Source organism: Cibotium barometz, chromosome 27 (genome assembly GCF_041138505.1).
Source record: "Cibotium barometz isolate CiBa-2024 chromosome 27, ASM4113850v1, whole genome shotgun sequence".
Lineage (NCBI taxonomy): Eukaryota > Viridiplantae > Streptophyta > Polypodiopsida > Cyatheales > Cibotiaceae > Cibotium > Cibotium barometz.
Genome location: NC_141072.1, coordinates 18,922,805 through 18,948,428, shown reverse-complemented (window position 1 = coordinate 18,948,428; position 25,624 = coordinate 18,922,805). Strand labels below are relative to the sequence as shown.

Genomic DNA, 25,624 nt, shown 5'->3' with positions numbered 1-25,624 from the left:
TAGATTCTAGCATTTCAATGCCTAAATCCTCTTATCTTGCTCAAATTCCTCGACAATTGATAAAATTCCCACCCAAGAAGGACATACCTAAAACCAAAGATAAGGCATTAACACTACAAATGAAGCTCTTTGGTCGATCAATGTTTGAATAGTGTGGTTCCTTATGCCTTTAGAGAATTATGTTCTTTTTGAGATAATCTCCACCACCAGCGCAAGGGTAAGTTCAACGACTCCACAATAAGATCGACAAGCCAGGGCACTTTTCTCCCATTGGGTTTTTTCCCCTCGGCTATATTCGGTGTTTGGCACCAATGGCAAATGTTATTTTTTTCTTTTCTTTTTGTTTTTGTTAATAAAAATTTTGCAGAGATCTTCGCTAAAACAAGAGCATCAAACACGCCCCAATAGTCCACCTATCGTGCAAACAAATTAGGAAGGGGGGAGACATGCTACGCCTACAAAAATCAAGGAGGAGCAATCTGCACCAAAATCAGCAATTCATCAATGCAAATGAACAACATCAACAGGGCACTACAACAGGTGTATTCAACTCTTAATCTTTATTTCTTTATGTGCTCTTATCTTTCGAATATATGGTTTGCATGTTCACACAATGTTGGCTAGTTTCAGTTTTTGATTAGTTGTTAAAATATGGTGAGTGAGTTCTAGAGTCTTAGAAGACTTAGTAAAAGATATTTCTATTAAAAGACAGTGTAGGATATATACCAATGGAGTATGCCAAGTACTTATGTTTTCAAGGTATATTAGTTATCCTTAGTGGAAGTTACCTCTTAGATATGAGCTAGGTGCTAGGAGTAATAAAAATTTACGAAAATGTACCCTAAAAATATATATATATCCAAAATAAATTGAGACATGAAGTGTCTACCGCCATGTGAAATGCTTGGTAGGACCTGGGGTTGTCTTAGCACCTTGGGGCCGATGCCTTGGTTTCCATGGGGTGAACACTGATGTCTAAAAACTTCAGAAGAAGAACTTTGAGGAATCTATCGCCTTGATAGATGTTGGTAGGACTCGGGGGTACACTATGGGCCCTCAAGACCGATGCTTTCATCTTGGCATGGGGTACTCCTTAGGTCATAAAAGAAAGAAAAAGGGTCTGTCGCCCTTGAGATACTTAGCGGTCTTTAGATTCTCTTGGCGGAGGTCTCTTGGCCATTGCTTGGGTCTCTTTGGGATAGAACCTTAATCTTCATCAACTTCTACACACAGATCCAAAAAAAAAAAAACGAGAGTTCCAATCACCTTTGCTCATATTTAGGAGTAGGTATGCCATTTAGGAGTAACTTACATACTGGTAGGACATTGAGACTACGGTCATAACCGGCAGTGTACAAAGCACACTTGCCTTTGCATAGCATTATCTACTACTTAAGTCTCACTTTGACCAGTCTTTACTCACCCATTTTAGTACTCATTAAAACTTTAATCAGCCCTGCACTTGTATGCTCACTTGTGAAGTCATCATTGCTGATTTTTCTTTTCTTTTCTTTTCTTTTCTTTTCAATAAAGGACTTTACTCGTATCAATTGTTTTTTTGTTGCAGCTCTTGCTACTACCGCGCTCGAGGACGTGCGCAAAATAGGAAGGGGGGAGTGTTGCATGCAAATGAAGATCAATACAAGGATGCAACAAAAAAGACACTTAGGGCTCTTGAAAAGAGTTCAAAGTTGTAGATGAATGTGGGAGGGGGCTTGACAATAATCCCACATGGGAACTTTTGGGAGTTCTAGAATTTTTGTATAAAAGGTGGCCCATTTGAGAGAGGGAACACACTCTTTGGTCATTTGGTTGAGAGGCTCATAGAGAGAGCTTGCTCCATAGCTCCTTCTCAAGTGCTCTCCCAAGGCTCTCCATCTCCATTCTTGTTTCAATCATGTACTTTCTATTCTCTACATTTTCAATGATATGAGGTTTTTGTCTACACACTTGCTAATCTAGATTTCTTAATGATGTTTTGATTTGTGAGTTGTGCATGTGATGAAGCTTGTGCTTGAAATAATGTGTAGTTGAGGCTTGTGTGATAGCTCTTTGCATATTAGGTTCTTTGCATAATTTGTATCTTTGTGCTTAAGTGTAGCCTAATCTTGATGCTTTGATAATGCTAGATTGATGTGTTGATTGTGTTAGATTGATTGCTTGAGTGTTGAGAAGGATCGAGTAGGACTAGAGGTCATTGGTGTGTGGTTAACTCTTCTTCTCCCATTCGGGATAGCCTCTATGCGCTAACCGGGTTGCATTCACGGATTGATAAGTGTGTGGGTTGGAGTGTAGCCTCCTCTATGCTATGAAGTCCCAAACAACCTTCATCCCAACCATTATAGTGATACAAAGATAGGGAGCGTGTTGATAAGGCTGACCATGCCCAAGAGGAAGGTTTGGACGAAACATAGATACAATCCCCCTTTCCTTACTCCTCCTTTTCTTCTCTTCTTGAAAAACAACGTAACAAATCAGCTCATATTCTTCCACATATGATCTGATATCCAAAAAAACCCCAAATTGAGACACATATCATGCCATAAGACAAAAATACCCTTCCCATATACATCATATTAGTTCTCAAGAGAAAGAGGACTCATAAACACAAGATATACATAAAATGGCATCTCAAAGAATAAGATTGCACCACATAGCCTCTGATGTACAAACTATATCTCATCTAAAACTGATCCAATTTTCATGAAATTTTAGAGGGATCTTGCTGACATATAGGAAAAAAAATTTCAGAAGACATAAAGAACCAATTCCTTCATCAAAAGGAGATACAAATAGAACATCAGCTTGCTATCCCAAAACTGCATGAGAATTACTACACCTCACCCCGTGGGCCATAACTTCCTGCAAATAGCTCTAAATTGCATGAAACAACTTTCATTGGATGCGTTGGAATGTCAGCTACAAAATTTCTTCAAAAAAATCCTCAAAATTATTCCTAGAACTGGAGATATGATCAAAACAATGCATGGGGATCAAAACAATAAAAAAAAGGTTGTGCCTGGGACTTTTAGTCATAACTTTCACAGCTCCACCTCCTTCTGAGTGACTTGTACACCAGTATGAATGCCCTTGAGTGTAGAATATCTGCTCCGAATGGCCATGTAAAACTCCTCTACAATAACGTGCAACGAGCATCTGAATGTTTCATCACAAACCCTCACGAGAAATGCTCGTCTCTCTCACAAAAAGGAAGAGGTCCCAACAACGGAACCAAAAATGTAGGACCTCGCCATCTCTCACATGGGTTCCTCTTTGTAGTGGCTGATATAGGTGCACTCTAGCATGAAGCGTAGTGGAGAGAGGTGGGGGTTTCCCACAACATCACTCTATTCACACAATCGGGAGCTCACAAAGAAGAGAGGAGAGAAAGGGAGTAGAGAGGCATCTACACACACTATGTATAAGAGAGAGGCTTCCTCTCTTAGATCTAGAGTCTAATACTCACCATGAGAAAAGCGAAGAAGAGTTTCATTACAGGAAATGCTCAATCTAGAACTTGTTTCATATCCGAGAGAGGAGGCTCCTTTAAATAGGACTCCAATTACCCCCGAAGGATTACAATCATCAAGTTACAATTATGGAGGTAGATACCTTTACCTCTTCTTACCCCTCCATTTGACATAAGTGATTATGTCATTGGACCAATGAATGAGAGGCACCTCAAAAGTAGAAGCATCTTTGAAAAGCAATGAGACAAAAAGCTGCTTACATGGATCCTATGGGGAGAGGATATTTTCCACATGTCACAATCCTCCACAAGCCACATAAGGATTCTAGAAAGTCTTCCTTAGATGCCACACTCCTCCTTGTGCCTTCTACTCTTCTCCACATGCTTCTCCCATTATTTATCATTTAGTTGACTCCCAATAAGCAAAGGTCCATCCTCTAATATATGAGTCATTTCCCTTTATTTCATTTTCTTCTCTTCCTATTCTAAACCCACCCATACCAAAGTATTTATAAATCATACTTTTGGTATTTACAATGATTCACTCCACTCAAATGCGCACACCATGACGTAAACACAAATGATTAATTGTCCTAATAAGCAACACCCAATCACAAGGATTAAGGAATAATACTCATTATTGCATGAAAGTACAAGAAACCGTTGGAATGTCGAGCCGCCAACCGCCAATCCACCAACTACTGCCGCGAGCTTCTCGCACAAGCTTATATATATCGCCACCAACTTCTGGTACACGCCTCTCCTTTGGTTGCCCGGTTACACAGAGCTCCCGCGCATCACCAATAAGTGGGTCCCACCCATGAGTGTGTGACTTGCCCATTATATACATTGCCATAAAAGTGCCTTAACCAAAGGAAAATTATTTGTATTACAATCACCACAACCTTTTATTCTACCTTTGTTTAACTATGAAGACACATGGGATGTACATGTATTGGTCCTTTTGTAAATCAAAGATATGTTTGTAATGAGTTATTGTGAGAATAACACCAAGTTGAAGCGCCAAGTTGAAGAGAGAGTGTTCCATTGTGGCATGTAACTTGTGAAAGGTGGATTATTTCATATCTTGTGGTTTGTTGCAAGACTCAAAATCTTTGAGCTTAAGTTTAGAATCTTGCTTTGTGGAAATGGCAGAAATCCCAATATTCTTTGGTAATGAGGATCCTAATATTTATCTTAGGGAATTCAAGCGTGTATGTATTGCTAATAGGGACCATAAGGCAGAACAATAGTTGGAGCTTCCACCTTCATTCTTGGAAGAGGCGACGCTTTGAAGTGGTTTGATAAGAATTTAAAGGATGTGACAAAGGATTGGAATTCCTTGAATGAGGCTTTGTTGGATGAGTTTTTGCCTCAAGAGAAATATTAGACGTTGCATGTGGAGATGTCAAGTCTTCATCAGGCTAGAAAGAGAAAGTGAAGAGCTTTTGGAAAAGGACCAAGAAGCTGAGGGAGTGCATTCATCGCAATTTATTGAGGTCGAGAAACAAGGGAGCTACATCAATGATGGTGCGTATTGATAGCTTAGTTTCTCAACACTTCCTCTTTGGATTGAAACCAGAGATTAGACAAATGGTGAGGTATGAAGGTGCTGAAGGCTTTGAGAAGGCCTTACAAATTGCTCTTGGTCGAGAGATGAGTCTGGAAGAAATGGAGATGGACCAAGAAAAGCAAGTGGGTGTTCTTATTGTACCATTGCCTCCTTCAAATGTGGTTGTACAACAACAAATTCAACAAAAGCAAGAAGTGAAACCGTCCCAAATTTCAAGTGTGGTCTCTATTCCCACCTCATCTCTTTCAGTTGTTATGGATAATGTGTGATAGCACAACTTACTGCACTTAAATGGACCATCCTATGTTAGATCTTCTCCAAGCTCGTGAGAGAAGATTTCCAAGAAACAATGATGGCCAAGGAGGGCAAGTGAGAAGGTATGTACCTCCTAATCTCTCTCGGATCACTTGTTATGGATGTCAGAAAAAGGACACTTTCAAAAGGATTGTATTCAAAGGCATTTATACGGAGTGAATGCCATTAAGGTGCAACATGCAACATCTACTAATTACATGGTAGATGGCATAGCTCAAGAAGAGGATGAAGGAGAAGAACAAAGCAATGATGAGGAGGATGATGAATTAGTGGTGGATGTTTTTGCGGTTGAGCCTAGGATCACACATGAAGGCTTGTTTCATGGTGGTGATGATGAGGACAATGCATAGATTGATGATGTTTTGAATGTGTGTGATCAAGATGATGTTGATATCTTAAGTATTGATCCTAATATTTTTCTTGAGGAGAGATTTGAGGTGGGTGTGAAAGAAAAGATGATGATGTTGAAGTAGCAAGTAGAGCTACTTTGGATGGTGAGTTGGGTGTGCATGGGGACCGAAATGATGTGGTTCCAATGCAATCATGTGGCGACTTTTTCATGAAACTCTGTGATGGATATATGGAAACTGAATTTGATTATCTTGTTGATGTATTTCCCTCATATGTTGGTCCTTAGGAGGAAATATCTTTAGGAGATACTCTAAGATATGAAGACATAGAAGAAACATATTTTGTTCAGCAAGTTCCTATGGAGAAAGAGGTAATGGATCAAAGTAAACATGATGTCAATGAAGATATTTTGGATGAAAAGCAAGAGGATATGGTTCCAATGAAAATTTTACTTCCTTGTCATGATGATGAGGAAACAGATCATTGTGTGGTGAATGAAGTCTCTTGAGTCTAGTGCCTTAGATGGAGACACAAATGTAGAAGGATATGGTTATGAGCAAATTGATATGGGTGAGGAGGATGCAAAATCTAGAGATGATGAGGTGAAGCATGATGTATATGACATGGTAGACATTGATATTGATCACATTGTAGATGATTCATCTTAGGGAGACAGCTTAGTTTTGATGAAGAATATACTCTTGGGATGGAATGTCTCATCTTGATGAGTTTGAAGATTTGGTAGATGTCATTGCCTTTGCAGGAGAAACGGTGGATTGATATTTATTGGTGATTGGAATGTTGATCTAATTTAGTTTATGGATCAAGAAAGGCAACATGTCTTGCAAGTGAATGATACTTCTAAAGGTGGAATTGCTCACCATTTTTACAACCCAAGTAGAAAATATTCAAAGATGTACTATGAAGGGCTTGGTGGATACTGTCAAAAGTCAATGGCATGTAGTTGGCATCTTGATGTTTTGAAGGAAATATTTACTCTCTTTGGGTAATTCAAGACAAGTTCTCCTTGTTCCATGTTCATGTTTATGGATACTACTTTCAAAGCTATGGTGTTAAGATAGAACTTTGGGAACTGAGAAGATGGAAGAAATTCCATGACCAGATCCTTAGGAAAATATGAAGCACTACTTTGCTAAGGAAGTGTTTGCTTTGAACTCTGATGTGGTAGAAATTCGTCTTGTTGTGGGGGAGATGTAATACCCAAAATTTTGCTTTGGTTAAGGATCTTTCACATCAATGGTGGGTATAATGGGTAAGTCACTTACTTATGGGTGGAACCCGCTATTTGGCGATGCATGGGAGCTACGTATGACTTGGCAACTAGAGGAGAAGGGTATAGCAGACGCTGGTGGCAGGAAAGTGAAGCTTGTGCAAGAAGTTGGCTTTTGCGAGAAGCTAACGGAAGTAGTTAGCAGAATGGTGGCTGGCGGCTTGACATCCAAATGGTTCTGTACTTTCATGCAATAATGGAGGATTATTACTTAATCCTTATGATTATGGATTGCTTATAATAATTATGCATCGGATATTATGTCATTATGTGACTAGTTGAGTGGAGTGTTCCTTGTAAATACCAAAGGTATGTCTTATTAATACTTTGGTATTGGTGGGTTTAGAATAGGAATAGAAGGAAATGAAATAAAAAGAATGAGTCATGTATTAGAGGGTGGACCTTTACTTATTTCGAGTCAACTAAATGTTATAATACTAAGAGAAGCATGTGGAGAAGTGTGGAAGACACAAGGAGGAGTGTGGCATCTAGGAAGACTTTTCTAGAAGCCTTATGTGGACTATGAGGATTGTGACATGTGGAAAATATCCTCTCCACATATGATCCATGTAGGAATGTCCTTGTTTCATACTTAGTCAAAAGATGCTTCTACTTTTGAGTTGTCCCTCCATTGACATAATTGCTTATGTCAAATGGAGAGGTAAAGGCATCTATCTGGATAATTGTGGGATGAATGTATTAATTTAGGGGTAATTGAAGTCCTATTTAAGGAGACTTCCCCCCCCTCTCAGAATTAAATATTGTTTGAGTGGCTTCTTGTATCGAACCTTTGTCTCTTTTTCTTTTGAATCTCATCTAGTTTCATGATCTAGTTATTGTAATTTAGCTTTGTATACATGAAGAGTGGTAGTGAGAAGTACCTCTTTGCTAGTTGTTAGTTTCCTTCATGAGAGTAGTGGGAGATCTCTATGGAGAGATTCCCTCATTCCTTTCCTCTGTGCTTCATTAATGTGTGCCTATTTCGGCCACAATAGAGAGTGAACAAGAGTGGGGGTCCCTTCCCCCCTATAGTACCTTAAGGATCTAGATTACTCCACTCCTAGCCCCATCGATTGGGAGTTAATTAGGAAGAAAGTTATGGTGCTGCCTAAAGATGACCCTCAAGTGGAGGGAGGTGATCAGCAAGAGGCTAAGGCACCTGGGACATCCTTGGGGAGGGATGCACCCAAAAATCCTATTGTTTTGATTGAGGAAGAGGAAGACCCTAGGAGGGAGATTTTGTACTCACCTCCCCCTAGAGGCTACAAAAAATGGAGAGAGGGACTTTTGGTGATCCCTTGCTATTAATGAATCTGGGATGCTATACCTGGCTGGGTCAAAAAGGTCCTAAATTTCAATCCAAGGAGGAAACGGCGTCTAACATGGCCCAAGAGGAAGCCTGGTCACGACATGGATTAAAACTAGCCTCTTGTCCCTAAACCAGTGGGGGTGGGTCTGAAAATGTGACGGGGGAGTTCATCAAATATATTGAAGTCCTATGAGAAAGCCCAGATGCAGTCATGTAAGATGCTTGCCGCTATTTGGTTTTCTTATGTAGAGTCATTAAAATGCCTCAAGGAGACACCGACAATCCTATGGACTAGGATCTCATCATCAACCCAAACAAGAAGATCATCCTAGGGGATGATGTGCGCATTCATCTGCGTGTGTGCTATCTTCCCATGAGAGAATAGAGTGTCTTAGAGAAGATGTGCACCAAAGGGATTCTCACAGGGGTGAGCGCTTCTCTCTACAAGAACATGAATTCATACAACGGGAGATGATGCAAGCATGTGAAGAACTTCACCATGGATTTCTACAATTGCAAGCGGAGGTTCAAAAGGAAGCGTGACCCTAAGTGAATGAACACTACTCAAGTGACCTTGCCTCAAGAAGTGTTGGGGGAGAAATGTCAGCACTGACATTATAGGAAGCATAGATGAGATTTGAGAAAGAGCCAAATGAAGCCCAGAGGAGATTTGGGGAAGCGCCGCACTAAGCCCTATAGAGAGACCCAAGAGTGGGCTAGGACAGTTTAGTGAAGCCTAAGCAAAGTTTGGATGAGATCCATGGGTATCTCGAGTGTGCTCCGAGAAAGTCTCGGAACAGAAAGTCCGGTGGTACCCATGGTGTTGAGGAAGCCATGAAAGCAATTGCCATCGGTAGAGGTGACACAAGAAGGGTAGCTGAGAAGGACTCAGGATGGCATCGGGCAAGTCCTAGTGTTTTGCGCTAGGCTAGTTCCAGGCTAGTCAAGTGTTATGTACACATTATATGTGCATATACTAGGAGGCTAACCCACATTAGGCTTGTGAGCATGGGAGCATGGGAGCATGGGAACAAGCTCTAGTGGAGCATGGGTTAGGACTAACCTTAAGGGTTAAGGTTAGGGTTAGGCATCCAAGGGTCACACATGGGAAATGGAGAGTCAAGAGTCACTTGAGGGCCCTCCTATATAATAGGGGCATGGGGCATACTCAAGGAATGTTCTCTTGTGTAGAGGATTTATCTACATTCTTGCCATTTCACTATAGAGCTGAGTGCTGTTGTATTGGAGTTATACCTCTTGGTGGTATGGGACACTAAGGTTAAGGTATGTGGTACTCCATTATATTTCATGTGTGCAACCCTTGGGCTCGGGGGTGGTTGAGTGGTAGAGTTTATGCCTGATTTATGCATCTTTATGCATGTTAATTATCTAGAGAGATCTTAGGGTTTTAACATCAAGGGCTAGCCTCGTGCTAGTCCTGAATGAGATTCAGAGGGATCCGGATGACAGAGAATAGGGTAGGTCATGGGTGAGCTGGTGCCACAGGATGTAATGAGGACAAGGCAAAGCTTGGTGGAGTGGAAGCCGGGTAGCACATTTCAAAATGATGGTTGTGATGCTAAATGATGGGATGACAACACTAATGGCAACTTCACATGGAAGCCTATAGGTTATAAAAGGTAGAAGATGGCAAAAGGAGAGGGAGAAGATTGACACACAAACTGATATACACAATTTAGGGATGCAAGTTGGAGACACAGAATTTTGATATGGAGGATTCATGGCCAAAGAAAGACTTCTCGTGGAGTGTAGTTTGAGTCATGAAATAGAGGAATGAACTGGTAGAGAGTGTGTGAAGTTATTTATATGATGATGCTCTGACAGAGCATGGAAGCATTGTAAATCTGCCGAGAACAATTCTTCTCCACAATTAATGAAAAGATCTAAGTTTACATGACTTCTTGTACTTTTATGGATGTGTTATAGTTTAGCTTTCTTTTCTACAACCTTAAGTTTTGTAATGAAGGCATGATTGGGGTCATGCTACCGGCATAATGTCATACCTAAACACCGATGTGGAAACTACAACGACCCATTAAATCACGGAATATGAATGACAATATACATATGTGTGTGTGTGTGTGTAAGTATATATATGTATATGTATGTATATATTTAAAAATATATATTGTGGTGTCTTTTTTCTTGCTCAAAAGCCACCAATTTGAATTCAAAATCAGAGGCTATTTAAAAGAGAAGAGCTAAACTCGAGGCAATTTTGGCTATTTTTTATGAGAAAAGATGACGTGGAGGATGCATGGTAAGTGGAAGTGAAATGACAGCTGCCAAAACCATTAGTTTCATTAAAATGCATGTCACCTCAAAAAGAGGGTAATTAAGGCCATAGAGAAGGATGAGCTATTGATCATTGCTTGTTCAAAAAAGTATGTGACAATGGAGGACCCACCCCTTAGAGTAGCAAATGCTACATTGAGTTTTGGTTGAAATCCGAAATAGTGCAAAAGGGCTCCAAAGTCAATGAATGTTGTTAGTAGATCCGGCATGTGAACACTCCATATTCAAACAAGTCAACATCCCTTAAGTTTTATAAATGGCAAGACCAGATTTGCTTCCCCTTCTTGCTTTCTTTGCCACCTCCTATACCTTCTGTCTTCAAAACTCTCAAAATTTCTCTCTCTCTCTTTCAAGCTTTCTTCACTTTCAAGCAATCTTGCACAAATCTTTTGATGGTTGCACCAAGTCCTTCCAGTAGAACTCCAAGAGGGGGGATGCCCTCTCCTCCCAATGACCACCACTTTCTTAAATCCAAGCCTAGAATACATGGATTTGTTAGAGACGTGGTTGAAAAACTACCCCTCTAGCATTGCTCAAGCTTTGGGTCATTATCGGTGCCCTAGATTCAGCCACCAAGACTTGGTAGAGTTTCTCCAATCGACTGTTTCAACAATGTGCATGGGCGCGGTAAAGGGGAGGGCGGTCCCCTTCACTATTGTAGAAATTGCCAAAGCCCTGAAAGTTTTGGCAATAGGGGCACATGTGTCAAAGCTCCCCCATGCATACTCAGGATCAGATTGACATTTGGTTCAGAGGGACAAAGGCATACAAAGCATCAACTACTGGATACTACATTCGGAATTTGGTTGATCCCAACTTTCCACCTATGTGATTTCATCATGGACATCTTGATGCCCAAGATTCCACACTACTACATTGGCAAGGAGGCCTTTAAAGTTGCAACAGCCATTTACACTGGCCAAAAAATCAATCTCCTCTTCTCAATCTTCAAGAGGCTCAAGCATGTCTAGGGCAAGAGGAATCCCAAGGAGTTCCTCTTCAGGGCATTGGCTTAGGGGAAGAGGAATCCCAAGGAGTTCCTCTTCTAGGGCAAGAGGAATCCCAAGGAGTTCCTCTTCAGGGCATTGGCTTAGGGGCTTATAAATCAACCATTTAGAAGCCATCCCCAATACCAACAGCATGTGCGCCAGTGGGAGGGCATGGGAATGAGTAGAGGAAAGGAGCTTGAGGTCTCCTCAGTTAAAAGACTAGCCCTAGGAGGTGAACAATAGCAACAATAGACGCTTGGAGTAAGATAGGCATGAAATCAAGAGCCCAAAGTGGAAAAGGGCAAGAGGGTGAGCCAAAGGAACCCTTTGTCCCTAAAAAATGTGGGAGCTCAAGGCCAGACAATGGTGGATGCCTTTAAAAAGGTGGTAATATACTTGTTGGAGTTTGTGGCACAAGCCACCAAGCTCCAATCTCTCCTAGAAAAGAAAATTTCTGATGACAAGGCCCAAAGTAAAGAGTTCACCATGCTCAACTATTGAGCAACTGAAACGATCAACTGACCTGGTAGTTGAAGGCAACAGAGGGAGCCCTTGGAGTAGTGAAGACTGAAGTAATGGCCTTTAGCTGGGAAGAAGACGGCCTTTTAGGCCAAAATTTTCAAACTCAAAGCTAGGCTCACAGGATCATATCAGTTACAACACAAGGGGCAACAAACCAAGGAGCCATCGGAAGACCTTCAATTGGCACAATTAGAATAGCAAGAAGCATCGGAGGCATTGGCCCTAGTGGCCAAATATAACCTAAAATTCTAGAGTGTGGTGTAGCCCCCAGCAGGCAATCTGAATAACCTCTACCATGGATGTGGTATCAGATCTAAATTAAGATAGTGGAGTTAAAGATTGATCTAGGGGAAGGACACCACTTGAAGACAACCAATTGGCACTGGCAGAGATATCTTACTATTTAGAGGAGGTAGAGTCTGACAATCCTGAAGTGGGTGTATGATCTCTGAATTGCTTGGCTAAAATATATAGGAGGGGACATTTAAGTTTTCTCGAAGATATGGACCCAGACTTATGTCTTGGGAACACATACATAAGGGACATTTTGTTCTATCAGGAGGGCCTATAGGAGACCGTAATACAAATAATTTTCCTTTGGTTAAGGCAATTTTATGGCAATGTATATAATGGACAAGTCATCTACTCATGGTCAGGACATGCTTATTGGCAATGCGTGTGGGAACTATGTATAACCTGGAAATCAATGGAGAAGCATGTAGCAAAAGTTGGCGGCAATATATATATATAAGCTTGTGCGAGAAGCTGGCAGCGCTAGTTGGCAGATTAGTAGTTGGCAGCTTGACATTCCAATAGTTTCTTGTTCTATCATACAACAATAGATGATTATTCCTTAATCCTTGTGATTGGTTATTTCTTAGGATAATTAATCATTTGTGTTTACATCATGATGTGTGCATCTGAATGGAGTGAATCATTGTAAATACCAAAAGTATGATTTATATATACTTTGGTATGGGTGGGGTTTGGGATAGAAATTGGAGGAAATGAAATAAATGTAAATCAGTCATATATTAGAGGGTGGGCCTTTTCTTAGTGGGAGTCAACTAAATAATAAATAATGGGAGAAGCATGTGGAGAAGTGTGGAAGGCACAAGGAGGAGTGTGGCATCTAAGGAAGACTTTCTAGAATCCTTATGTGGCTTATGGAAGATTGTGACATATGGAAAATATCCTCTCCACATAAGATCCATGTAAGAATGTCTTTATCTCATTGCTTTTCAAAGATGCTTCTACTTTTGAGGTGTCTTGCATTCATTAGTCCATTGACATAATCGCTTGTGTCAAATGGAGAGATAAAGGGAGGTAAAGGTATCTACCTCCATAATTGTAATTGGGTGATTGTAATACTTTGGGGGTAACTAGAGTCCTATTTAAAGGAGCCTCCCCCTCTCTCAAATGACAAGTTCTACATTGAGCATTTCTTGTAAATGAAACTCTGCTTCTCTTCCTTCTTCTCTCTTCTCATGAGAATTGAGCTCCTGGTTGTGTGAATAGAGTGCTGTTGTGAGAAACCCCCTCCTCTCTCCACTATGCTTAATACTAGAGTGTGCCTACATCTGCCACTACAAAGAGGAACCCATGTGAGAGATGGTGAAGTCCTGCATTTTTGGTTCCGTTGCCGAAACCTCTTCCTTTTTGTGAGAGAGCAAGGCTTTCTCGTGAGGGTTTGTGAAACATTCAGATTATCGCTGTGTGCTATTGTGGAGGAGTTTTACATGGCCATTTAGATCGGAGATTCTACACTCAAGGGCGTTCATACTGGTGTACAAGTTGCTCAAAAGGAGGTGTAGCAATGAAAGTTATGTCAGGAAGAGCTAGGCATAATCCTGTTTTTATTGTTTTGACCCTTGTGCATTGTTTTGCTTATATCTCGAGTTCTAGGAGGAAATTTGATGAGATTTTTGAAGCAATTTCGTAGCTGATTTCAACGCATCTGACACAATTTGTTTCATTCAATTTTAAGCCGTTTTAGAAAGTTATGGCCCTCGGAGTGAAGTGTATATGTTTTTATGCAGTTTTGGGACAACAAGCTGATGTTCTATCTGTATCTCCTAGTGATGAAGTAGTTGGATCATGATGTCTTCTACCAATATCTTTTTTATGTTGTCATAAATCTTGCTCTGAAATTTCATGACAATTGGATGAGTTTTGAGTGAGATATGATATGTATATCAGAGACTATGTAGTGTAGTCTTGTTCTTTCATAAAGCTATTTTCTGTGTATTCCTCTTGAGAATTGATCTGATGTATATGGTGAAGGCATGTGTGCCTACTACCATGTTGAATGTCACAAATGGTGGTATGATTGTGTATCAGGGATAATTAGAAGAATATGAGATAGATTATTGCATTATTTCAAGAAGAGAAGAAAAGGAGGAATAAAGAAGAGGGAATCGTCTCTATCTTTTGTCCAAACCTTCCTCTTGGGCGTGATCAACCTTACCAACACTCTCCCTATCTTTGTATCACTGTAATAGTTGGCATGAAAGTCTTTCATCAGCAAAGGATTGCTTCTCTTCTTGGTGCAGAGCATTTAGGAGAAATCCTTAGATCTCCTGAACCATGTATTCTTCCTGTTTTGGAATATGAGAGAAGTACATCTTAGTACTATTCTAGGGTGTGTGAGTGTTAATTTTGTTTTGGTCCTATGTTGGATTAAGGATGGGAAAGATACTAGTGTTCTATGGTGGGAGAGAACAAGAGGATGTGGAGTAGTACTTAAAAGAGTTCAAACATGCATGCATTGGGAAACCGCTGCATTTGGAGGGAAAATCATTAAGATGGTATGAGGGGTAAGATGGAGAGATCACTAAGACATGGGAAAGTCTTTGTGATGCTTTATTGTATGAGTTTATGCCACAAAAGAGGTTGATAGTTTGTTGGTTGAGATGGTGAGTCTTCTTCAAAGCTCAAGTGAAAGTGTGAAGCGCTATGCTAAAAGGACCAAGCAGTTGTGAAGTTTGGGATCCAGGGAGCTGCATCAATTATGGTCGATATTGACAGTTTGGTTTTCCAACACTTCATCTCTGGGTTGAGGCCAGAGATTCGACAAATGGTCAGGTATGAAGGTGCTGAAGACTTTGAGGGTGCCTATAAGATAGCCTTGTGCAAAGGAAATGAGTATGGAAGAAGGGGTTGTGGGTCATTTCAAGCCAATTGGTTTACCTCTTTTGATCCCTATTAATGATTGTGTTCCTCAATGTGATCCTCTGCATGTGCATATGGTTGACGTCAAAGAGTCTTGTAATGATGGTTTCTTGAAAGATGATTGGGAAACTATTGGTGAAAAGGAAGAATGTGATGGTACATTATATGGTTTGGTTCAAGTGAATTCGTCAAGTGTAGAAGAAATTGAAGAGGATTATGATAGTGAAAGTGATAATAGTGAGGATGATGATGTTTCAAGTGATGCAAGTAAGGATGAGCAATTAGTGGTGGATGTTCTCACAGTTGAGCCCAATGATGCAAGTGAAGTATTGGTTCTTGATGGTGATGACAATGATATTGCATGTATTGATGATGTTTTGAATGTGTATACTGAAGAAGATTTGGATATCCTGAGTATGGTCCCTGATATTTTTCTTGAGGAAAGAACTGAGGCTATGCAGCATGAAAGTGAACATGAAGTAGCAAGTGGAGCTACTTTGGATGGTGACTTGGGTGTGCATGGAGACAAAGGTGATGTGGTTCTAGTGCAACCCTATGAGGTGTTTTCCATGGGACTTTATGATGAGTTCATGGAAGGTGATTTTAATGATCTTGTTAATGCATTTCACTCAAGTGATGATCCTCATTAGGAAATTTCTTTGGATGATACTGCAAGTGAGGAAAACTTGGAAAAGTCAAGCTTCCTTGAGTAAGTTTCAATGGAAAAAGAGGAGATGGATCAAGCTATCATTCCAATGGGTAATTTCTATTCTTGTCATGAGGAAACAAATCATTGCATTTTGAAGTCTCTTAAGTCTAGTGCTGTGGATGATGACTACTTCAAGCAAGGTGATGTGTGCAACAAGGATGATGGAGAAAGTGATGACATGGATACTGAAGATGATTCATCTTGGGAAGAGGAATTAATTATCAAAGATGCGCATTCTTGGGATGATATGTCTCAAGTTGATGGTTTTGAAAATGTGATGGATATCATTGTCTTGGTAGGAAATGGAGGGATGGTATTCATTGGTGATGACTGGCATGTTGATCAAAGGCCTATAGATCAAGCAATTCCCCATGCTTTGCAAGAGTATGGAAGGTTTGAAAATAGAAATGTATGTCATTCGTATGGTTTGGATAAAAAGGACTTGAAGTTGTATTTCAAAGGTCCGGGTGGATACTTTCATAAGGGAATGGCATATAATAGGCATCTTAATGTTCTTGAAGGAAAGGTTTACTCTTCTTGGGTAAATCAAGATCATGACTCGCGAGTTCTAATTCTATATAGCCATGGTCTCAAGGTGGAATCTTGGGTACTAAGAAGGTGGAAGTAAATCCATGACCATACCCTATTTACCTCTGAGGCACTTCTGAGTTTTGAACTCTAAGGGCAGAGTTCCGGTTTGTTGTGGGGGAGATGTAATACAAATAACTTTTCTTTGGTTAAGGCAATTTTATGGCAATGTATATAATGGACAAGTCATCCACTCATGGGAGGGACCCGATTATTGGCAATGAGCGGGAACTATGTATAACCTAGCAACAACCAAAGGAGAAGCGTGTTGCAGAAGTTGGCGGCAATATATATATAAGCTTGTGTGAGAAGCAGGTAGCGGTAGTTAGCGGATTAGCGACTGGCAAATCGACATTCCAACGGTTTCTTGTACTTTCATACAATAAGAAAAAATTATTGCTTAATCCTTGTGATTGGGTATTGCTTAAGATAATTAATCATTTGTGATTACATAATGATGTGCGCATTTGAATGGAGTGAATCATTGTAAATACCAAAAGTATGATTTATAAATACTTTGGTATGGGTGGGGTTAAGGATAGAAATTGGAAGAAATGAAATAAATGTAAATGAGTCGTATATTAGAGGGTGAGTCGTATATTAGAGGGTGGGCCTTTGCTTAGTGGGAGTCAACTAAATAATAAATAATGGGAGAAGCATGTGGAGAAGTGTGGAAGGCATAAAAAGGAGTGTGGCATCTAAGGAAGACTTTCTAGAATCCTTATGTGGCCTATGGAGGATTGTGACATGTAGAAAATATCCTCTCCACATAGGATCCATGTAAGAAGGTCTTTGTCTCATTGCTTTTCAAAGATGCTTCTACTTTTGAGGTGTCTCTCATTCATTAGTCCATTGACATAATCGCTTATGTCAAATGGAGAGGTAAAGGGAGGTGAAGGTATGTACCTCCAGGGGTAACTGGAGTCTTATTTAAAGGAGCCTCCCCCTCTCTCAAATGACAAGTTCTACATTGAGTATGTAATTGGGTGATTGTAATACTTTGGGGGTAACTGGAGTCTTATTTAAAGGAGCCTCCCCCTCTCTCAAATGACAAGTTCTACATTGAACATTTCTTGTAACGAAACTCTCCTTCTCTTCCTTCTTCTCTCTTCTCATAAGGATTAGACTCTAGATCTACGAGAGGAAGCCTCTCTTTTGTGCAAAGTGTGTATAGATGCCTCTCTACTCTCTTTCTCTCCTCTCTTCTTTGTGAGCTCTTGGTTGTGTGAATAGAGTGTTGTTGTGAGAAACCCCCTTCTCTCTCCACTACGCTTCATGCTAGAGTGCGCCTACATCGGCCACTACAAAGAGGAACCCATGTGCCGCGAGGTCCTGTAGGACCTTCCACCTCTCACGTGGGTTCCTCTTATGTGTGGCCAATATAAGTGCACTATATCATGAAGCGTAGTAGAGAGATGAGGGAGTTTCTCAATATGGCGCTCAATTCACACAATTGGGAGCATGGAAGTAGAGAGGGCATAAGCAAGACTAGAGGGGCATTCTCAAACTATATACAAGAAAGAAGAACTAGTCTAGAAGATCTAGAGACTATATATCAAAAGAGAGAGGAGGGAGAGGTGAGACAGAGTTCCAATAAGGCAAATACTCAAACTGAACTTGTTCTTGAGAGAGGGGGGAGACTCCTTTAAATAGGACTCCAATCACCCTTGAAGTAATACAATCACCTAGTTACAATCATGAAAGTAGATACCTTTACCTTTCCTTATCCCTCCATTTGACATAAAGAAGGTGTGACCAGTTTAGAAAAATACACTCAAAACTTCGCCAAATCTGAAACTAAGTTTGAGACCCTTCGAATTGATCTGTGGATCAAGGTTATAGAATTCGAGATAATGTGGAGCCCATACAGGCTCATTTACAGCCACCTATGCCTGCTGAAAATCAGCGAAATCAGCAGCCAAATTTGCCCCGAATTGATCCTGAAATGCCTCAAATTGATCACGATATGTTGGGAGATGTATTGGAAGAGGAAGATATCTAATTTGTAGAATTGTATTAACAGATTTATCTTTGAATTTTTTGCTTGTGTGCCGAATAATTTATTTTCATCCCCCCATGCATCTTTTGCCCACTGTATCCTTGTGATGTGATGAATGATTTCATCATTTAAATTGAGTGCGATAAGTCCCAATGCTTTTTCATTCCTGCTCTTCCACTTATTTTCCCCCCCACACACACACATGCACAGACACTTGTTGCCGTGGCAAATTCATCTCCCTCCCTCCCTCTCTCTCTCTCTCTCTCTCTCTCTCACACACACACACACAAACACCCACAACCTCTCTCTTTCTCTCTATTACACATCCCCACTCTCTCTCTCTCTCTCAGACACACACACACACGCACACACACACACACACCTATTCTATCTCTCTTTCTCTCTCTCTCTCACATACACACAGAAACACACACACTACCATGAAAATAGCTTCTCCCACTCACTCGCTCTCTCTCTCTCTCTCTCTCTCTCGCACACACACACACACACACACACACACACATGCTCTTGTTGTCTCGACAGCATCTCACCCACCCACACAGACACATGCTTGTTGCCATGGCAGTATCTCACACACACACACACACACACACACACACACACACACTTGATGCTCCGGCAACAAGATCTCTCTCTCACCTCCCCCCCCGGTCTCTCTCTCTCACAGACACACACACACACACAAACACACCTTATTTCTCTCTCTCTCTCTCTCTCTCTCCCTCACACACACACACACACACACACACACACACACATACACGCACTATTTCTCTCTCTCTCTCTCTCTCTCTCTCTCTCTCTCTCTCTCTCTCTCTCACACACACACACACACACACACAAACACTTGATGTCCTGGCACAAGATCTCTCTCTCCCTCTCCCCCTCTCTCTTTCTCTCTCAAATTATCTCTCTCATGCACACACATCTACTCCCTCTCTCTCTCTTTGTATTTCTCTATTTCTTTCCCTCTCTCTCTCTCATACACAGACACACATACACACACATGTTCCCACTACAACAATTGTGTTGGATATCAATGATCCACCCCTGATTTTTATTGATAGAAGATCATCTTCTTCACAGTACTCCCTACCATAGATCCACTCTCTCTTTGTGATTCCGTCAGCCATCTAAGCTTCTCACGCAGAAGCGCACGGGTGTGGAATTCTGCCTTCATTATTGTATCTTTGCTAATTCGCAATATACATTTGTTCATTCTCCATATTCTGTCTATTTTGTTTTTGAGGCTATGTTTTTGCAAAAGGTCCTACATCTTGTGAGTGTTCTTTGTATACACCACTGTTGTGAGATTTCTTACAAATTGCTCACACACACATGCATTCTCTCTAGCTCTCCCTCCCTCTCTCTCTCTCCCTTGTGTGCATGTCCATGCATCCCATTCCTCTCTCTCTCTCTCTCTCTCTCTCTCTCACACACACACATACACACACCCCTATGGCCCTAGCAAAACCATCTCTCTCTCCCACACACACACTACCAATACCTTGTCTCTCTCTCTCTCTCTCTCTCTCTCTCTCTCTCTCTCTCTCTCTCTCTCTCTCTCTCTCTCTCTCTTACTTACACACATACACACACACACACCCCTCTATTGTTTGCCAAAGAAATATGATCTCTCTTCCTCTCTCTCTCTCTCTCACACACCCACTCCCACTCCCACTCCCTCCCTCTCTGTCTCTCTCTCTGTCTCTCTCTCTCTCTCACACACACACACACACATGTTGCCTAGGCAATAGGATCTCTCTCTCTCTCTCTCTCTCTCTCTCACACACACACACACATACACACCCTCCCTCTACCTCTCCCTATACCTCCCCCTCTTTCTATCTCTCACACACACACACACACAAAAACCCTCTCTCTCTCTCTCTCTCTCTCTCTCTCTCTCTCTCTCTCTCACACACACACACACACACACACACCTATTGCCCATGCAAGATGATCTCTCTGCATGTTTCCCTCTCTCTCTTTCTCTCTTTGTCACACACACACACACACTCTCTCTCTCTCTCTCCCACTCCCCATCTCCCTCCTCCCCCCCCCAAACACACACACACCCCTCCCCTCCTCTCTCTCTCTCTCTCTCTCTCTCTCTCTCTCTCTCTCTACCCCCGTCTCCCTCTCTATCTCTCTCTCTCTCTTTCTCTCTCTACCACACCTTGACTAACAATGACTCCTCCAGTAGAAAAATATGATTAGATATTTATGATTAGGGAGATTAATCAGGGTGATCTGAAAAGCAATTCTAAATATTGGAATCATGTGAAAAGACTACAAAACCAAATGTTATCTCAATCATTTATCCCAAATAATGATGTTAAAAGAGAGAAAAGATGAGGAAAGGAAGATGCTGATGAAAGAATTAGAGTAGAAAAAAACTAAAGCGAGCATTTTACTCCAACAATGCATGGATCTTGTAACCTTGAATTCGGATCAGGATAAACATCTTCAGAGTCAAAATATGATAATTCAATTTGAGAGACTAGCCACTCATAATGCCTAACCAAGACAATAACAATTTAGAGGTTAAATGTGATGATAGCCTAAGGAAAAGTGGAATAAAATTAGAGCCTTTGAAAAATGCCCTTGCAATTTCTCATGGATTTGAAAAGATCATATGTCAGACATTAGAGGATGAAGAATTTATGGAGGAATTATGCCCTACTAGGTAGATACATAATTGAGGGTTAATCAAAGAAGTAGTTAAATCAAACAATTAGAGGGATTCCAGAAAACCCCTGCAGACTGGATCCCGATGTGCAGTCAAGTGTTGGTACAGAAAGTAGAAAAATACAATCATGCCCCGTTTCACTAGTTGCACCAACCTCCATCTCACAGATGCACCAACCTCTATCACAGATGCACACACCATAAAGTTGCATAGTACATAGCACACAATATTCACCTCTGCACACTCCTCAAGCACTCATCTCTTTCAGTTCACTCATTCACAGGTAGAGCACATTCTTCCATTAGTTACAATCAATAGGAAATTGTTACAATGATCACTTTGCATCATCATCCAACCTATATTATTCATGACATTAATAAAATTTATAGAATATTACATCATCTACACATCTATCCTAAAAGTTACAGTCCATCTCATTGATCTATTTTTGAATCAATGGTTGTAGCTTCCACGAACATCCTCAAAGACCAAGGTACACAACACAACTGACTAGGCTTTACTAAAGGATTGAATTTATCACCTCCAAATTTTCATGTGACAAAGCAATATATTGCTAAGGATATGTTAGATATCAATGGAGAAATCAATGTAGATATGACTCAATTTGGTGGTGGGATGATCAGAAGTACACAATTTAGAGTGCCGAATCATTGAACAAAATATTATACATCAACAATCCATGCAAGTAAGTTAGCATCAATCTTTGCAACAAATACGATTGTTCACCATCTTCTAAAGCTAATTTGAATATATGTATGCAATGTACATATTGTTATTCACACTAAAGTGTACTGTTGATTCAAAATACGACAAATTCTACAGTTTCTACACAAAAAGTTTGATTCATGAACTACTTTGCGCCATCCAATATTACCACTTGATCGACGCATCCTCTAGATTGCACAACGTTATAATGACTGTGGTGATCACTCTCAATGTCAAATATAGAGGTACTAACCGAATTGGTGGTGGAGCAATCCAGAAAGCAACAATTCAAAAGGAATGCATCTCAATACAAATCAACAACACAATATCTCCTTGTAAAATTTATCAGAGTGAAAGATGATTGTGGATTTCTCCCTCTCAAGGATTAATGATTGTTATATGACATCCTTGTTTCAACAATTGCCCATGCTACCATAAGTCAAACAATCATGACAGTCTCTCACAATGCATTTATAGCATAGTGCCATGGGACTGGCACCAAAATGGTGGTGGATCAATGCTAGCCATGCTAACTCTGGATCTCCTCTAGTTTGAGCTCAATTGATAGAATTAGCAGACAAATATAGGCAGTATCCATAGTTAAATGCAATGATAATTGCAACCGGCGGTGAAAGTCAATCAAGGACCTATAGGCTATTGCCTCGATGTGTTAAGTGTATTGTACCTTAGCTTGGACCGGATCCGAATTTAATATTATCAAATGCTAATTTATTTGGTGGTAAAGGCCTCTCAAAATTGCGAGCACAACAATTTGCTATTAGATACATCCCAGATGGGACTGATGTAAAGGCCTATTGGCTTGCATCATGTGTGTATCAATAATTTCTTCTTGGATGAAGAGAACATGCTTAAAAGCCTTTGTAAACCTCATTTAAAAAAGGGAATGCATTAGGGGAAGGTTGAGGTCTATGGGGGCCCTTAAAGCTGCCATATTATGTTTTTAAGTACTTTTGCTTAAGGACTCTAAGCATACTTTGACTAGGCCTGACAAGGGGATCTTTATGCAATCATTATTTGAATTTCTATTTTTTCAAATATATATTTGCTTGAGCTAAAATGGGGGTAACTTTTTGGTTTCCCCAAATTCAAAATGGCTGGAAAGCCTTCCCTCCTCTCTTCCCTCCACGTTTAGGTCCCCCCCCCACTTTCTCTCTCTACATTCTCTCTCTAAGACGCCCTCGTTTCTCTACCACTCTCTCTCTTCCCCTTTCTCACATTTGGGTGTGCCATGGCTCTGCATCTCTGATTAGTAAGCTTCCATAACCTCTGAACTTCCAAATGCAGATATCTCACACTCTCTCATCCTCCATGCCTCATCTTTTTATCATTTTCTGCTCTCTCTCTCTCTCTCTCTCTCATGTCTTTCCCCCATTGAAGTGCAGAAAATCCCTCTGTCAACCTCCATAGCTTCAAAGCTTACCATTTTCCATTCTTGCATTGTTTACCATACATATCCCCTACTTCTGTCTGCAATCTACATCTCTCTCTCTCTCTCTACTGCATTATGCTGCAAAACCTCAATCTACCATTTTCTATGCCTCTTGCCATCTTCCTTGTCCTTTCTCCTATTACCTAATCAGAAGATCTATGACCTTCTAATATTTTTTACAGCAAAACTTCATTGCACTCTCCTCAGAATACCCTATCCTCACTCTTGCATTGTGTTCTACAAGAAGCTCTTTTCAGCATTGCCTAACCCTAAAGAAAATGCCACTTGAAGATATATCTAACAGAGCACCAAAGTTCAGGTTACATGTAGATTTGGCTGCTGAGTATGCTACAATCCGCAGCACAAAATCAAGTGGTGTGACCGATGTGCCATTGGGTACTCTTCGATCACAAGGGCGAAAATGTATTGACCTCTGGACGAATGGATTCATATACCCTATTGACCCGCTCACCAATGCTCCACCTCATTTTGTTAATATCACTACATTTCTTAGTTATGTAGGTGATGGAGCTAATGGTCTATTTGGCTATTGTAGGAGGCTTTCTTTTGTTGCAGCTCAGGAATCGCATTCAAGACTGCATTTCCGAGGCTTATGGCTTGAGTTGCAGAAGCAACACAAGAAGGACATTGATAGGCTTGAAGAAGTGGTGAACAACTTGAAAACTCAGAATCAGGAGCTCCAGCAGAACAACTTTTTGCTTAAGCAGGCCTTTGATACTGAACGGGACAAGGTGAATGCAGCCAAACAGGATGCACGAAACAAGCAACGACATCTTGCAAGCCTGAAGAAGCTTCCAGTAGGCTTTCGACAACGGAAAAGAAAGCGTCAGTCCCTAGAAACCTTGGCAATCCTAAGTGGAGCAAGAAAACGTCGTGTACGAGCAACAAGGTAACTTCTATTCTTGCCATTGTTTTGCAGGCCTTTCTGTTTTGTGAAACATATTGATGTTATTTTGTATTTATGTTCCATGTAGAGATATTGCTGGGGATATGATGGGATATGAAGGTGGTGCTGAGGAATGTAGAGCAGGCATATTGAAACATGTTGTTAAGTTATCAGACATATATAAGCTGCTAGAAGATCCCACATATTGATGTTATTTTGTATTTATGTTCCATGTAGAGATATTGCTGGGGATATGATGGGATATGAAGGTGGTGCTGAGGAATGTAGAGCAGGCATATTGAAACATGTTGTTAAGTTATCAGACATATATAAGCTGCTAGAAGATCCCACATGCAAAATATCTAAGCAAATCCGAAACAGAATTTCTGGAGAGCTGCAAAATATGGTAAGCCCCATACAGATTATGGATGCATGTGATAGTGCTGGTGTCAGTAGGAAGGGATATGAAGCCATCTACAGGGTGTTTACACTAGGTCATCGTGCTAAAGGTTTTCTTCGACCCATGCTACCAACTCCATACAGTGTAACCATGGCAAGAAAAAGTGCAAACTCAGAAATTGCGACCATGTTAGGTGGCTACCGTCATGTGGAGGATGCTCTGCCTGTATGTACTACAAAGGTATTTGAATACAACAAGTACAACAATGTCTTTATTGATTTAAGGACCCTTCAAAGAGCTATGATTTCTTATTATGGTCTAAGCATTGAGGAGTGCCAAGGTCAGGCTGTGTTTGTGTTAAAGCTTGATGAGTGTCAAATTGTAAAAGGACGAAAATTAGAAAGAGTCAGCCTAACACTTATGAACAGGGCTATCAAAGGAAATATGGAACAGGATGATAATCTTCTTGACTGTAGTGCACAAGCCTCAAATTCCAACAAGGGAAGTCAATCTCAGGGAAAAGATTACTATGGAGTGCAATCAGAAAAGAATATATGGTGGTTGGTAGCATTTGAGCTTCCACAGGAGACGAATGATACATTGCGATGGTACCTTACCCGAACAGGCATCCCAAATGTCATATCATTGCAATCAAAAGGAGAAACTTTGCATGTGGAAGATGTAGGAACATTTACAGTTGAGTGGCACATGGCAGGTGATTTAAAGACATTGAAGTGTATGCTGGGATGCAAGCTAGGAGCAAATACTTTTTTTCCATGTATTTATTGCTGCCATTCAAAATCAGAGTATATTGATCGCGGCAAAG

The 25,624-nt window shown here is 40.7% G+C and overlaps 1 protein-coding gene across 1 annotated transcript; it reads left to right on the top strand.

Annotated features, from left to right (window-relative positions):
• Window positions 1-23,226: 23,226 nt before the first annotated feature.
• LOC147623134 (uncharacterized) lies at window positions 23,227-24,607 on the top strand. The gene is made up of 2 exons (XM_086821734.1): window positions 23,227-24,401; window positions 24,487-24,607. Exons 1-2 carry the CDS (start codon window positions 23,770-23,772, stop codon window positions 24,605-24,607), a joined length of 753 nt encoding a protein of 250 aa, XP_086677860.1. The 5' UTR covers window positions 23,227-23,769.
• Window positions 24,608-25,624: the final 1,017 nt, after the last annotated feature.